General features: G+C 42.9%; 1 protein-coding gene across 1 annotated transcript in view; it reads left to right on the top strand.

Moving 5' to 3' along the window:
- The window catches only part of MED12L (mediator complex subunit 12L), a 327546-nt gene that overhangs the window by 17909 nt on the left and 292371 nt on the right, over positions 1–17266 (top strand). Inside the window, exon 3 of the mRNA XM_019934361.3 lies at positions 12691–12795. Within this exon, the coding sequence (XP_019789920.2) occupies positions 12691–12795 (105 nt within the window). The remainder of the gene's footprint in view (positions 1–12690; positions 12796–17266) is intronic.

Below are 17266 nucleotides of genomic sequence, written 5' to 3'. Positions count from 1 at the left end.
CAAGGGAACTCCCATGAGCCCAGTTTTAAAGCGCTGAGTGCCTCACATACGATTTCCTCTTATCCTTTACAACGGAAGGTAGGTGGATCTCCATTTCACAGGAAAGGAGGGAGCCAGGATTCTAGTTGAGGTTGATTGGAATCCTACTGATCTCCTCCAAGATCTCAACTTCTTGGAGAGCACATTGGGCCTCCTGGAGGCTTGATTCTCACGTGGCCGCTTAACCATTTCACTGCCCCGCCCCCCCACCTTCAGCCTCAGTTTCTCAGCCTGTAAACGGGCGCCCATCCTGCCAGAGCCATTTGGCTTTTAGGAAGACGGGCGTGAATATGCTGCGTAAAGGCCAGAGAGTAGAGTAGTATTACTATAACCATGGTTTTCTTTTCTTCTCTTTTGCCTGCTGCTCGGTACAGGTGTGCAAGATAGGACTTGCTGTTTTGTGTTGAGCTCATATCCTTTGGGGTTCGTCTGAGTCCCCACCGTTAGTGATTGATGGCCTGCAGGTGTGGTTTGGATGGGGGTGAATATTAATAGCCGTGTAGACAAGGGTGGATGTGTAAAGACCTGAGTTTCAGATGTGGCCTCGATGCAAATGTGGCCCTGATGTTAGAGATGTTGGTGGGGGTAGGGGAAATGCTAGGTGGCCTTTTAGGGGAGTCCTGCCTCCCCTGAGTCAGTCTGGCCCCTTCCCTTGGCTCTCTCTTCAGGAGGCTGGTGACAGTGCCTTTTCTTACAAGCATTTTGGCTGTGTTGGGGAAACAGCCCACTACCCCGCCTTTTTTTTTCCTAAAGTTCTCAAACAGCTGTTAAGTGACCTGTCAATTAGAAGAGATCCAAGCAGAAATCAGTGCCTGTTGTTGTGATGCAGGGCGCCGGGGTGTCCCCTTCTACAGAGCCAAGCGCTGCTGCTTTTCTCAGCCGTAGACTCTGCGTTGTAGACCCTTGCTGCTGCCACATGGCCTGGATCCTGGTTTTAGAGGGTAGTCTTGCTTTGAGGGATAGGGCAGAGCTTCCCCTCTTCCTCTCCTGCATGGATTTTTTTTACTTCCCTAGGGCTGCCTAAACAAAATACCATAAATTGGGTGGCTTAAAACAATGGAAATTCTCCCACAGCTCCGGAGGCAGGGCCACACCTCTAGAGGAGGATCCTTCCTTTCCTCGTCCAGCTTCTGGGAGCCCCAGGCTTTCCTTCGTTTGTGGCAGCATAATTCCAGCCTCTGCCTCCGTCTTCCTTCTGTGTCTTCTTTGATAAGGACACCAGCCATGTGCTGTTGGATTAGGACCCACCCGATTTCAGCATGATCTTAACTTGATGATTGCTGTACAGACCCTATTTCCAAATAAGGTCGCAGGTATAGGGGTTGGGACTTTGACCCATCTTTTCGGGGTACACAATTCAGTGCCTGCAGGGCTTGTCTCTAGACCCTCCTCCGCATGTCCCTGGTTGGTCTGGTACTGGACCTTACCTTCTGGGCACTCTAGACTTCTAAATGTCTGTAACAAACATCTTGTTTTGCCAGCTACCTCAAAGTTAACATTTATTTATTTATTTATTATTTTTGCGGTACGCGGGCCTCTCACCGTTGTGGCCTCTCCCGTTGCGGAGCACAGGCTCCGGACGCGCAGGCTCAGCGGCCATGGCTCACGGGCGCAGCCGCTCCGCGGCATGTGGGATCTTCCCGGACCGGGGCATGAACCCATGTCCCCTGCATCGACAGGCGGACTCTAAACCACTGCGCCACCAGGGAAGCCCTCAAAGTTAACATTTAAAACTGAACTTGTGATCTGTTCCTCTTCCCTCCAAAAATTCCCCTAACACTGCTATACGCTGTTTTAAGAGCTCTTGCCATCCCAGAAATCCGGGGACATCCTTGATAACCTCACTCTTTGTCATTCCATCCAACATGTTACCAAAAGCCCTGTTGAGTAGCCCCGTAAATATCCCTCCATGCTTCCCCTTCTTTCTGCCTCTGTCTTGGTCCTAGCTACCGTCTTCTCACGTCTCAGCTCTTAAGAGAGCCTCTAACCCGTCCCAATCCCCTTGCCCCCAGGCCTCCTGTTTGGTCTGACCGGCTCCAATCAGTTGTCTCCACTGTGGACCTATTCAGTTTGGATGATGTCACCCCACTGCATAAAACCCTTTACTCTTTTCTTTAAAAAATTTAATTATAGTTGATTTACAATGTTGTGTTAATTTCTGCTGTACGGCAAAGTGATTCACTTATACATATCTATCTATACATTCTTTTTCATATTCCTTTCCATTATGGTTTATCAAAGGATATTCAATACAGTTCTCTGTGCTAGACAGTAGCACCTTGTTTTTTATCCAATCTACATATAATAATTTGCATCTGCTAATCCTAACCTCCCAATCCATCCCTTCCCCGGCCTTCCTCCCGCTTAGCAACTGTTCTCTGTGTCTGTGGGTCTGTTTTGTAGATAAGTTCATTTGTGTCATATTTTAGATTCCACATATAAGTGATGTCCTATGGTATTTGTCTTTCTCTTTCTGACTTACTTCACTTAGTATGATAATCTCTAGGTTCATCCATGTTGCTGCAAATGGCATTATTTCATTCTTTTGTATGGCTGAGTAATATTCCGTTGTATATATGTACAACATCTTTATCTATTCATCTGTCATTGGACATTTAAGTTGCTTCTGTCTTGGCTATTGTGAATAGTGGTGCTATGAACGTAGGGGTGCATGTATCTTTTTTAAAAATTAATTTATCTTTTAGTTTTTATTTTATATTGGAGCATAGTTGATTAACAATGTTGTGTTAGTTGCATGTATCTTTTTGAATTATAGTTTTGTCTGTGTATATGCCCAGGAGTGGGATTGCTGGATCATACGGCAACTCCATTTTTAGTTTTTTAAGGAACCTCCATAGTGTTCTCCATAGTGGCTGCACCAATTTACATTCCCACCAACAGTGTAGGAGGGTTCCCTTTTCTCCATGCCCTCCACACCCTACATTTGTCATTTGTAGACATTTTAATGATGGCCATTCTGCCTGGTGTGAGGTGGTACCTCATTGTAGTTTTGATTTGCATTTCTCTAGTAATTAGTGATGACGAGCATCTTTTCATGTGCCTATTGTCCATCTGTATGTCTTCTTTGGAGAAATGTCTATTTAGGTCTTCTGCCCATTTTTTGATTGGGTTGTTTGTTTTTTTGTTATTGAGTTGTATGAGCTGTTTGTATATTTTGGAAATGAAGCCCTTGTCTGTCTCATGGTTTGCAAATATTTTCTTCCATTCTATAGGCTCTCTTTTTGTTTTGTTTATGGTTTCCTTTGCTGTGCAAAAGCTTGTAAGTTTGATTAGGTCCCATTTGTTTATTTTTGTTCTTATTTCTGTTGTCTTGGGAGACTGACCTAAGAAAACATTGGTACGATTTATGTTGGTGAATGTTTTGCCTATGCTCTCTTCTAGGAGTTTTGTGGTGTCATGTCTTATGTTTAAGCATTTAAGCCATTTTGAGTTTATTTTTGTGTATGGTGTGAGGGTGTGTTCTCACTTCATTGATTTTTACATGTGACTGTTAAACTTTCCCAGCACCACTTGCTGAAGAGACTGTCTTTTCCCCATTGTATATTCTTGCCTCCTTTGTCGAAGATTAACTGACCATAGGTGTGTGGGTAAAACCCTTTACTCTTGTAAAGATAGAAGTCCTTTACTTGGTCCACAAGACCCTGTGTATTCTATCCCCACCCACTGCCCAGTCTCACCTCACACCTGCGTCCCTTTGCTCCTGCCATGACAGCATTCTTTCTTTCATTTTCCCAGACCTACAGACCTTACACACGCTCTTCCTGTCTCTTGTTGGGCACACAGTGCCCGTGATTGTTACGTCTTCCCGACGAGTTGACCCTTTCATCATTATGGTGTGCCCCTCTTTATCTTTGATAATGCTCTTTCTCTTGAAGTTGACTTTGTCCAGTATTAATATAGCCACTCCAGCCCTCTTACGTTCATCATTTGTATGGTATATATCTCTTTCCATCAGTTTTCTGTCACCTTATCTGTCTTCATATATTTAAAGTACAGCATGTAGCTGGGTTTTGCTTCCTTATCCATTCTAGCAATCCCTGTCTTTTAGTTGGAATCTTAACCCAATTACTGATGTGGTTCGATTTATTTACCATTTTACTTCTGGATTATTAAACTGTGTTAAAAATAATTGAAACTTACCTGTTGACATTTTAGTTTACCTCTTTACATTTTATTTTTATTAGCGATTGCGTAAGCAGTTACAGTATACACCTCTAACTTTTCGTGGCCTTCGTAGAGTTAGTATTATATCACTTCACGCAAAATGTCAACCTTGCTATTGTAAGGGTCCTCCTCTTAACTTAGTTTACTCCTATTTCAGACTCAGAGTTTGGCTCAAAGACCACTTCTTCAGGGAGTTTTTTCTGAGTTCTCAGATTAGGTTAGGCCCCTATCATGTGTGCTCTGAGCAGGTAGTACTTCTCCTTGGGGCATTTATCACACTTGCAGTTTGCTCACTGTGGAATCCCCAGTACTTAGCACACGTGATGTATACTTCGTTATTTGTTGATCAAATGAGGGGAAGCCCTGAGCTGGGGTTTGAAGAAGGCAAGAGATTTCATGCTGTACTCCAGGGGATGGGAGTGGCATCAGGCAAGGCTTAGAGGTTGAAAAGACAGTGTATGTGGCAAGGAATATAATAGTCAAGTAGATTAAATGTAAGTTAAAAAAAAAAAAGCTCTAATTTTTTTATACCAGTAGCCACCATTTATGGAGCACTTAATATGGGGCCAGGCACTGTGCTAAACTTTGTACATTTTATCTTATGTAACCTCAGCCCTGTGAGTTATTCTTGTCTTACTTCAGTTGAAGGAGCTGAGGTACAGAGAGGTCACTTACGTTGTTCCCTGTGATAGGTAAGGCTCTATATTCAAACTCAGATCTCTGTGATTCTGACACTCAGAATGGAAGTGAGACTGGGAAGTGGAGATTGGTTGTTCGAGGGGTTTAATGCCCATCCTAGGTGATTGTGGTTTTTTTTAAAAAATTAATTAATTAATTAATTTTTATTTTTGGCTGCGTTGGGTCTTCGTTGCTGCACATGGGCTTTCTCTAGTTGCGTCGAGCGGGGGGCTATTCTAAATTGCAGTGCGTGGGCTTTTCATTGCAGTGGCGGAGCACGGGCTCTAGGCGCATCGGCTCAGTAGTTGTGGCTCGCGGGCTCTAGAGCGCAGGCTCGGTAGTTCTGGCTCACGGGCTTAGTTGCTCTGCGGCATGTGGGATCGAACCCGTGTCCCCTGCATTGGCAGGCGGATTCTCAACCACTGTGCCACCAGGGAAGCCCGGTGATCGTGTTTTGAGTCAAGGCTGGAGTTAGGTGCAGCGAAGGCCCACAGATGTTATTGAGGATCTGTAGAGTGTCGTGCTAGATGCTTCTGTTCTCTTTCGGTCCTGCGGGGTGGGGGTGGGGTGGGGTGGGTGGAACGCCTCTGAGGCTTTCGAATAGGGTAGAGCAGAAAAGAAAACCTGTTTCAGGAAGGTTCATCAGGGGCCAGTGGGCAGGCTAGGTTGAGGAAAGGTCAGGACGGAGGAGGGGAGGTGTGTGAAGAGCAGCAACGTGGGCCTGCTGTGACAGTGGCCGCAGGGTAGAGAGATGGCTGTACGTATTATTTTAGAGGAAGGACTAGATGTGAGACATGTTTTGAGAGAAGTATGGATAGAACTGGCTAATGATGAGGTCTGAGGCGAGAAAGATTTTTCCCTTATCTCTTGGGTCATTTGTATCTGCTAACCCTAAGTGTTGCCTGAAGACTATTGATTCTGGGAGTTCCCTGGCAGTCCAGTGGTTAGGACTCTGAGCTTCCACTGCAGGGGCGCAGTTTCGATCCCTGGTCAGGGAACTAAGATCCCGCATGCTGCATGGCAAGGCCAAAAAAACAAAAAAAAACCACTATTGAATCTATCCATGATGGGTGTTATTATAGCCTCACTTCTCAGATGGGATCTGCAGACATCCTCAGGGGTCTCAGAGAACACTCTTCTGGGAGAGAGGTGGACAAGCTAGGGAAAACAGTTATAAAGCTGTCTTTAAAAATTTTGTTTGGGGTAAGACCTTAGCTAACAGCCTAACTGGTGCATAGAGAGACAACTACTGCTGTGACATTGTCATGCCTGGTGGGCATTTCTGTCCAGTCTGTTGACAGTCATTGAGTTAGTGTGTTAGATGCAAGTAGGTGACCGAGGAAATCGGGCATCTCTGCGTGTGTTCTTTGCGGTAGATGAGAAGTCTGGAGGAGGTTAAGTGTGTGTGCACCTTGTGTGTGTGTATTTATTATCTGCTTTTGAGATGGTCATTGAAAATTGTGCTAAACTGACTTTTTTCCCCTTTTGAGTGAGAAAGAGCTTAAGCAATTTCCAAACTGGCATCAAAATGGTTTCACTTTCCTGATGAAACATTTATTGCAATTAAAAGATTGCTTTGAAAGCGATCCAAAAAATAACATCATTCTCTGAAGTTCAAGGTAAATGCGCGAGATTTATGGATGCATTTGGAGTTCACCCAGAATATCGAAGGTCTGACTTTTGTATCGGTACAAAATACAAAAATGCAGAGTGAATGCTGGCCTTCCATATGAACATGGGCCAGTTTCTAGGCTTTTCTTTCTGTTTGTCTCTGGGTACCTGTCTCCCTAAAATTGCTTTAAGGCTTATCATTTTAGTTGAAGCCAATGACCAAGTGGCCGAGATTTCTTTTCTCTGTGTTGAGGTTACTTTTGGACCAATTCCGTTTTAAACCTGTTGAAATCATATGCTGCCTGGCCTGGTGCACCGCTGCCCCAGGCCACCAGGCAGAATGCGTGTTCTCAGCTAGCGTTGTCTCTTGTCTGAGTAGGTATTAGGGCTCACACATGTGTGTACAGTGTTTTGTCCCCACTGCTGTTAATGATAAACAAAAACATTTAAAACTCTCTGAGTTCATGGTTGGCACTTTAGTTTTCTTTATTCCCCACATTGTACAATGGGAAAATTTTCAACCTCCAACAAAGGAGTTCTTCTACTGGAAAGGATTTGGTGCTAAGATCGTGATTCGTGGTTGGTTGTGTCCCCAAGTTTTGAGGGATTTAGCTGTCTCAGCTTTGCAAATAGGCAAAGTAGCAGCTGACGGTTCTAGTTTTTATGAGAATTGTTGACTAGGTGTAGCAAAACAAGTTTCAGTTTCTGTAAGGACCATGGTAAGGACTTTGGCGGTTATCCTCTCTTATTTAGAAAAATCTTTGAAGAGGTTCAAGGTTAGTGCAAGAGGAAGCTATTTGTGTCCCCTGGCTTGGGGATTTGAGAGGCATGCTGTTTTAAAATCTGGACTCTCTCCCTTACATATTTGCTTGATTAGATTTGGCAAAGGCCTTCAGAGCAAAGTGTCATAAAAGTTTGTAGTTGAGTTCGTATAACACGTTACATCTTGTTCTGAATCTCTTAGCGCTGCCTAATGCCGTTAAGTATCCATGTCCTATCTCATTTTCCCAAATTGGGTTCATCACGCATCCTGGGGTCAGAGAGGATGTTTTTTCCTTTCAAAGGGGTCTGTTTGTGCCTTACCGGAGTTTGAGAAACACTGTGTCTAAACAACAATAGTAAACACTCTGGAATCTGAATCTTACTCTTAACTCAGTGTTTGGATTCTTGCTGTGGACTTTCACTCTTTAAAGAAACTTGAGGAGAAAAACCGTCAGGGTGCATGTTTTGGTTGTGACGCTTTGGTTTTTACCTCCGTTTCACTTGGTTTCTCTAGGAAGCTGACCTAAAGTTCTGCGTGAGTGAACGTCAACAGACGCGCCTTCCAGCCTTCCGTTTCAGCTCTGTGAGCTTCCTGATTTAATTGCGCGCTCTGCAGCCCCGGTGCGTTTATTCGTGGGTCTATGAGAAGTTAAAGGAGTGAAAGAGAAACTTTCTAACTTGTTTTCTTCCTTGATCGTTGTGTGTGTGTTGTGTGTGTGTGTTGTGTGTGTGTGTGTGTAGCTTTGTGTGTGCGCCTTTGGAGTGGAGACAGGGGTGTGGCAGAGAATTCTGACCAGGCTTTTCTTCTTGGGACTTCCTGCTCCTGAGCTAAGGTGGAGCATCGAGTTTCTCCCTGGTGGTGAGTGCAGCCCTGATGCTGGGCATGAGAATGCCCTGGTTTTCTAGAAAGCCACCAACTCCAAATCTTTATGTCAGGGGCTCTCAAAGTGTGGTCCCTGGATGCATCACTCATCTGGGAAGTTGTTAGAAATTCAGATTCTTGGGTACCACCCCACCTATCGAATTGGAAGCTCTGGGGGAGGGGCCCCAGTGGCAGCTGTGCTTTAACAAACCCATCAGGGGATTCTGATGCATGCAAAAGTTTAAGAACCACTACTGAAGGCCAAGGTCTTTCTAATTTCTGAAGCAGATCTTTTGTGTTTCTGAGTGCTTACTGAAGCTTCAGGTTATCACTTTCCTGAACCAGAAATACGACACAGACAGCAGCAGTAGTAATTATTGCTGGCCATGTTCATAGAGCGTGGTGGCTAGGAACGTGGATTCTTTGGAGTTCCTTACCACTATGTGACCTTGGGTAAGTTAATTAACCTCTCTGCTTTTTATTTCCTCAACCGGGCTATGGAGATAATAGTAGTAGAAACTCTTACTATCCCTGTTTCACAGTTGAGGAAACTGAGGCCCGGGAACCGTTCCAGAGCTTGCTTTGAGTCACTCTTCAGTGGAGTTGGAGGTTCAAATTCAGACAGTCTGATTGCAGAGCCTGGGCTCTTGTCCCCCTTGTGTGCATTTCCACTTAGTCATCCTTACCCTGGGGTCAGCAAGGCCTCCACCTGTAGCCACAGCTGCGAGCTGTAGGGGCCTGTCGTGGCTGGAGCTGGACGTCCCATCGTCATGGTGTTGCAGCAGGAGCAGAGCCTGTGTGACACTCCCTGTTTCTGAAACCTGGATTCCCCTTTTCAGAGGCAGTCCTCTCAGTGAACTTTGGTTTTCTACGGGAGTGTGGTGACACTCTGGGAGCAGGTGTCGGCTGTCCCTACAGTTGAGGTGCTACTGCCCTTTAGTGGGCGGGGCCGGGGTGCTAGATGTCCTCAATGGCGAATTGTCCTGTGTCCCACTGGATTGTCATATGTGCCACCAAACTTTCAAAGCTGTTTTCTCTCTGTTCCAGGTGGGAATCTATTTACATGTGATCTCAAAGTATTTTTTGGGCATGATTTTAATACACAGTCAGTATACACTGAGTCTCTGAGGAATATAACGATTGCGTTTTAATATATTGGGAGAAGATTTTATTTTGTCGGTTTGAAAATTTTACTAAGAGTTTTCACCGTTACAGAAGATTCACATCATGCTGTTCTGATCATTTGAAATAGCAATACAGCACACCTGTATCAGTCTGCATTTATGGTGATTCTAGGTATAGGAACAAACATTTACTAATTCTTGATGTCTCCTAGGGCCCCACTTCTCAAAGGTTAATGTGTCCATGAATTACCTGGAGAATTTGTTAAGCTGATTGAAATGAGATTCTGCATTTTTAACGAGCCAGCGCTGATGGCCCATGGACCACACTTTTTGGGTAGTAGAGGTCTTGTTGTGTATGCCTGAGGGTTTCCTTTTCAAGTACCTATGTTGTTACAACTTACTTTCATTTTGAAAAAACTTTTAGAGTGAGGGCATTACATTGATTTTTAAAAAAAATGTTGGTAAGTTATTGTCTATGAATTTCATTTCAGACTTGGAAAAAGGGCATTTAAAAATATTTGCTTTTAGGATGGTGCCTCGGGCTTGAGGGGGTGACAGCCACTGCTCTGAGAGGTTAAGTGGCTCTAGTCATAAATCCGCACAGAATTAGGGACCTCAACGTCATGGGGTAGTGATTCAGAATATACTTACGTGAATTGTTCGAAACAGGTTATCATTCACTTATTTACTCTTTCGACAGATATTTATTGAATATATTTTGTGAATTGAATATTGTGTGCTCTGTGCCAGCCACTGCTCTGTGTTCTTGGCACGCTTCTGTGAACAACATAAAGACCCCTGTTCTCACAGACCTTACCTTCTGGTGGGGGAGACAGACAGGATACATCATAAGTAAATTACGTGGGGTTTTAGGTGATCAATGCTATGGATTATTGGACGATTAGGAGTGCGAGGGTGAAGGGAATGGGGTGAGCAGTTCCAGTTTCAAATAGGGTCATCAGATTTCTCATCGAGGACATGACTTAAGGTGACCAGAGAGTTGGCCATGTGGAAACCAGGGAAGAGCAATCCAGGCAGAAGGGGTAGACCATGCAAGGCCCTGAGGCTGGAGGTCGTCCAGCTGGACACTTGAGGAGCTGCAGAGTGAGCAAGGGGAGTGTGATCAGGGATGAGGTCGGAAAGATATAAGGGGCCAGATCACTCAGGGACTTGTAGGACCTCATAGGGCCTCTGCTCGGATTCTGAGGTACGGAGTTATCGCAGGCTTTGAGGAGTGACGTGATCTCACTCAAGTTTTCCAAAGCTCCCTGTGGCTGCTGTGTTGAATGTGGCCTTCAGAGGGCAAAGGTAGAAGCAAGGAGACCAGTTAGGAGCTGTTGCAGTGTCCAAGCATGAGGTGATGGTGGCCTTGACCTGGGGGAGGCATCGGTGGTAGTGAGAAGCGCTCAGATTCCGGATGCATTTTCATGAAAGTGAGAATACAAGTTTGGAAAGTTCTCAGCACTCAAGGCTCCCAGCCGTACCTGTGTGGATCCTAGTTTGAGGAAAATCTGTTGTGGCTGACAGACTTGTTACCGTGGTCCCATGTTCTTTTCCTTCTGGCGATTCTGTGTGTGTATTTGTGCGTGTGTGTGCGTGTGTGTGTGTGTGCGCGGGTGGCATGTCTGTCCAGGCCAGTGCTTATTAGCAGTCAGTCACAACAGGCAGCTAGCTGAGCAGGGGTTAGTTTAGAATAGAAACTGAAGCAGTACTAAATGGAACTAACTGGTCCTGAAAGCCTCACACATTCCCTCTTGATTAACCCAGGACGTATTTTTAGTAAAAACATAAGCTATTCCTCAATTAGTGTTTCTTGTATTACTCTGATGCTAAAGCACAGATAAAAATTCCATTTTCTTGTCCCACTCCCCTCGTGACACCACGTGTCCCCCTTCTTCCTTAGACTCTGAGATGGCAGAAATTTCATTAGCATGCCTGCTTTATTTCAGTTGACTGACACTTTTTTGACTTAAAATATGCATTATGTAGTTTTGCCCTAGATTTCCAAATAATTTATTTGAAAATGCGGGAGCAGTTTGAGATGTCTTCTGATATATACATGCAACTCATTTTCTGTGCGGATCACAATTCCAGCTACCTTCCGTGCTGGGAGGAGACTTGGTTACCATAGAGCTAAGCTTCCTGTAGTGGGTTTTTTTGAAAGCCCACCAGAACTGTGCCTAGCCAAGGTATTAGCTAGAGCACACACAATTAAGTAAAGTTACATGGCATGACTCCAGGAGACCCCGGTTCTCAGCCAAGGTGACCTTTCAGGTGCTCTATGTCGTTAACGATTTTGGCCTAAGGCTTTCTGCCTAATCATAGCAGTGATTTGATCAGTTGATTTTTTTTTTTCATTTTACACTTACAGCAATTACTTGTGAAGAATAAGTGTATATTCTTGTGCTGTTGCTACCATTACCCCAGGTGTCACTGAGACCACTTCTTGGCCTGAAGTGAGGGGAGCAGAAGGTGGCTTCATTTACGCACACCTTTCCCCTTTATTCTTTCAAGTCTGTATTTTGGGAACTCTGATTTAGTTCTATAACTCAATGATCTGGCCAGGGGAAGGTCTTTTTTTTTTTTAAATGCCTTGGGCTATTTTTGATGTGTTGTGACCTTGGTAAGGAAAGTTTTCCTATATCTATCCAGTAGATCTTTTTTAAGGAGGGTACGAATTGTGGCTGTGTATTTTTAGACCACATTTTCCTGTGGCATTTGTACTCTGGTGCACAGTGTCATGGAAATTTCTCTTCCTAGTCTAGGATTGAGAAGATGGTCTTTCAGTGCTGGCTTTGTCCAGTTACTGTACTAGCTGAGCGAGCCTCACTCTTCTTATCTGTAAGCAGGCATGAAGACACGCGCCTACCATCTGCCTCAGAATTGGTAAAGGTGAAGTGAGCCGAGATGTACGGACAGCTTGGCAAGCTCTAAACTTCCCCTCAGTTGCAGGGCTGTGGTGTGTGTAGTTATCACAAGCCTTGCGCCTAGGAGCCCTTCATTCCTGTCTTTAACTCGCTGTGGGGTCTTGGGTAAGTTGAGTGAGCCAGTTTTCTGGAACATAGCATAGAGACGTGCACAGGGGCGGTCAAGCTGTGGGCTCTCTAGAAACAATCCCAGTCTGCACATTCTATGAGTTTACGTTTATGGGGGGAGGTTGCTTTTTTTTTTTTTTCCTTTTTCCAATTTTATTCGTGAAGAATTTTCACCTACAGGCAATGGTTGTTAACATTTTGCCACATTTGCTTTCTCTCTCTCTACACATGTATATATTGATTTTTAAACCTCTGTTGCTTCTTTCCTTGGTGAGTGTTGAACAGTTCTCTTCTGCAGAGCATAGCAATGTTCGTCATTCCTGAGGCTACGGGATGTTGGCTTCAGTTGGAGCTTTGACATCCTTCGGACTAATCAGTACCTTTCCACCCACAGGATGAACTTACCGCTGTGAATGTAAAGCAAGGCTTCAACAATCAGCCCGCCTTTACTGGAGACGAGCATGGCTCGGCTAGAAATATTGTAATTAACCCGTCAAAGGTAATGCTCATCGCTTCCCAAAACTTCCGAAAGAGCATACGTATGTGAAACCCATGGGAGCTAATGTTGATAAATTTGTGTTATTGAAACCACAACCCATATTCAAAGTTCCCCCAGATATCCTTTATGCTGTCCTGCTGCAGGGTCCAATCAGGGGTCACGCACTGCTTTTGGCTGGCGTGTCTCCTAATCCTATTTTAATCTAGCGCAGTACCGCTCTCCAGAGTCCCTTATTTTGTTGTTGTTGTGAGGTTTTTTTGTTTTTTCAGGTTAAATATTTTTGGTGCAAAGACTACAGTGCACATCAGGAGACATGCAGTGTTAGTTTGCCTGAGAATTGCTTATACTGTTTGATCACTTAAGGTGCTGTCTGCCATCTCTTTACATTGCAAAAGTAGTCATCTTTTCCTCGTGGTAATCTCCACAGGGTGATACTTTGAGACGGTATGAACATCCTATTGTCCAATAAATTTCTTTTTTTTTTTGGCGGTACGCGGGTCTCTCACTGTTGTGGCCTCTCCCGTCGCGGAGCACAGGCTCTGGACGCGCGGGCTCAGCGGCCACGGCTCACAGGCCCAGCCGCTCCGCGGCATGTGGGATCTTCCCGGACTGGGGCACGAACCTGTGTCTCCTGCATCGGCAGGCGGACTCTCAACCACTGCACCACCAGGGAAGCCCTGTCCAATAAAATTTTATGCTATGATTTTAGCATCAATTGTTGATTCCTGCTGAATGATTTATTTTGCTGATGGTTGCAAAATGCTGGTTTTGTAGTTATTATTCCTCGTATATTTATTAGTTGACATTCTTTTGTTAAGGACACCCCATTTTTCAGTATCACTTTGAACCCCTGAACTCTTAAAATCAGTTGTATGACCTTCAGTTTTCTTTTTGTTGCTCACACTGTCTCACATTTGGCCAGTGGGGGCACCTTTAACCTGGTTCTTGGGCCTTTTGGACAACCCCCTCACCCCCCAACCCAGTCCTTTGGGCACTTCCTCACTTGAGGTACAATAACATAGTCCAGGGCCATCTTGTTCTTTTCCTATCCCGTCCCAGATCTGGGTGCCCAGCTTGCTCATGGCTACTTGAGTGTCACAACTTCTAGGCCCTTTCAGTGGACAGAGATGGCAAAAATATTTAGGTTTCTTCTTTTTCTTCCCTCCCTCCCTCCCTCTCTCCCATCCATCCATCTGTTCTGAGTCAGTACCACAGGGTCTTTCCCACGCTTTTCCCTTTTCCATCATTGTATCTCCTTTCTCTTAAGGTGAGAACCCTGGATCCCAGCAATATTAGCATGTTTATTCATTTGCTCTATCTTATAATATACATAAAAAGTTCCAGAATAAACTATACCAGTGTCATTCCAACAACAAAATTGCGATGTAAAATTTACAATTGCTCTACCATGCTTTTTGTCTTTAGACTAACTTTCATTAAGAGTATGTAGTCAGAGGGACTTCCCTGGTGGTGCATTGGTTAAGAACCTTCCTGCTAATGCAGGGGACATGGGTTCGATCCCTGGTCTGGGATAATCCCACATGCCACGGAGCAACTAAGCCCGTGAGCTTGCGCTCTAGAGCCTGCGAGCCACAACTAGTGAAGCCCGTGCGCCTAAAACCCGTCCTCCACAACAAGAGAAGCCACCTCAGTGAGAAGCTGTGCACCGCAGTGAACAGTAGCCCCCGCTTGCTGCAACTAGAGAAAGCCCGTGCACAGCAACAAAGACCCAATGCAGCCAAAAATTTAAAAATAAATAAATAAATTTATTTTTTAAAAAAGGATGTAGTCAGAGTGTTGTATTAAAAATTTCTTGAATTAAGTCTTTTTCCTTTGTGGTTATGTTAACAATTAGATATATAGATGGAATTTTCTGTTTGTATCCTTTAAGGTTTGTTTTTCATCCTTTTTGAGTTATTTCTATTTTCAAATATTAAAATACTTTTTAAATTAAAAAATCATGCCTACAGATTAAAAGAAATCAAGCATACAGATGAATTTCTATTCTTGTTTTCTCTTAACCAGAGATAACCATTGTTAAAAGTTTGTCTATCATTTCAAATCTCTTTTTATATGCACACATGCATACACAAACATATGTAATTTGCTAAACTAGCAACTGAAGTATTATTTAAGTGATGTGAAAAAAAACAGAATTATTTTCTACAGATTGTCCTATTGACCAAACACAGTGTTTTTACTTTTTCCAATCTCGCTTGATACCTTTTAAACATCACAACTACAATTATGTATGTGTTGTAATTTGTTTCCTACTTTTTTTTTATTGTGGTAAAATTTACATAACATAAAATTTACCATTAACATATTTAAGTGTATAGTTCTGTGGCATTAAGTACACTCACACTGTTGTGCAAATATAACTACCATCTCTCTCTAAACTTTCATCTTCCTTAACTTACGTACTTAAAGAAGTAATATCATTTTGCGTGTACCTTTCCTTGAGGCTGAAGTATTCATATTCATAGTAATTAATGGATAGATAACGTTTCATCATGTATGTGCTGTAATAACTGAAACTGCTGGTGTACAGCAATTAGCGTATTATCTGTTTCTTATGGTTATTTATAAAGAAGGTATAGTCATATTTGAACATGTAGCTTTTGTTCTTTAGGATAAATTCCCAGCAGCATGTTACTTGGTTAGAAGGTGCATTAGTCTACTGGGGCTGCCATAACAAAATACCACAAACTGAGGGACTTAAACAACAGAAATTTGATTTTCTGAGAAAGTTTATTTTCTCACAGTTTTGGAGGCTGGAAGTCCAGGAAAGTGTCAGCAGGTCTGGTTTCTCCTGAGGCCTCTCTTCTCGGCTTGTATACTGCTGCCCTCTCACTGTGTCCTCACATGGGCTTTTCTCTGTGTGCGGGTATCTCTGGTGTTCTCCTTCTTATAGTGGCACTAGTCATATTGGATTAGGCCTCACCCTTATGACCTCATTTAACTTTTTTTCTCTCTTTCTTTTTTGTTTTTTACAGTAGGTCCTTGTTGGTTATCTATTTTAAATATAGCAGTGTGTACATGTCAATCCCAAACTCCCAATCTATCCCTCCCCCCAGGTAACCATAAATTCATTCTCTAAGTCTGTGAGTCTGTTTCTGTTTTGTAAATAAGTTCATTTGTATCATTTTTTTTTTAAAGTCACATATAAGCGATATCATATGATACTTTTCTTTCTCTGTCTGACTTACTTCACTTAGTGTGATAATCTCCAGGTCCATCCATGTTGCTGCAAATGGCATTATTCCATTCTTTCTAATGGCTGAGTAATATTCCATTGTATCTGTGTACCACATCTTCTTTATCCATTTATCGGTCCATGAACATTTAACCTTAATTACCTCTTTAAAGGCTCTATCTCCGAATACAGTCACATTGAGGCTTAGAGCTTCAGTATCTGAATTTTGGATATACACAATTCTGTCCATAACAAAGTATGAACGCCTTGTGTATAGGAACTGCCAAATTGTTCCCAGGTGTATGAAGTTTTATGTCATTTTAAATAATGGAATAAATGGAAATAGCACCCGTTACCACTTCTGCTGCTCTCATCCTTCCTGTGAGATTTACTCAAGGATTCAAACCTTCTGAGGGGAATTTGATCTAATGAATATGAAATACATGACCTATAGTATAGCCCCTAAACTTTTTCATTTTCTTACTAAATGAATTACTTTCAAAATAGCTGTGGATGGATGGAAACAAGTTTTAAATTAAACCTTATCTCTCATACCTTGTCTGAGGGAGTGCAAATTGGTATAAACATTATGGAGGGTAATTTGACAATGCTGATTAAAATTACAGAATCATACAATCTGAATCCTGAAAATTCATCTGAAAGCTATAGCTGTACATGTATGAAATAACAAATAGGAAAGGCTATTCATTTTAATGTGATTTGTAATCACAGAAGTTTGAAACAAGTGTCCATTAACGGGGACTTGATTAAATAAAATGTGGTACATGCACACAGTACATTATTATGTGTCTGTAAAAATGAATGAGGAAGCTCTCCATAGACAAATATGGAAGGAAAGCTCTCAGACACTTACTCAATGTACATAACGAGGTATAGATATAAGAGAAAAATAATATATTCGTGTTTGTTCATGTGTATTCACATGAGGAAACTCTGGAAAGACACATAAGAAACTAATCAAGGTGGTTCTTTGGAGTTAGGGGATGGAGTTTGGGACTTGGGAATGAGGCTTTTAACTTTTTCTCGATTTTAGAATAATGTGAATATACTGCTGATAGAATAAAATTAAGTGTATGATCATGTTTTGATTTTTTTCTTTTCTTTTTGAGTCCTAATGTGTATTTTCTCTGCTCTTGCTTTCTTGGGAATTTTGACTTTGTTTACATTTATGCAGTTGTTCATAAGATTTGTTAGGAAGTAAAACATATATACAGCCACTATGTTCCATTGCTATTATTAACTACATAGAAAAGA

This window comes from Tursiops truncatus, chromosome 4, assembly GCF_011762595.2.
Source record: "Tursiops truncatus isolate mTurTru1 chromosome 4, mTurTru1.mat.Y, whole genome shotgun sequence".
NCBI lineage: Eukaryota > Metazoa > Chordata > Mammalia > Artiodactyla > Delphinidae > Tursiops > Tursiops truncatus.
Note: the sequence above shows the minus strand (reverse complement) of the source record. Positions and strands in the feature narration are given on the sequence as shown.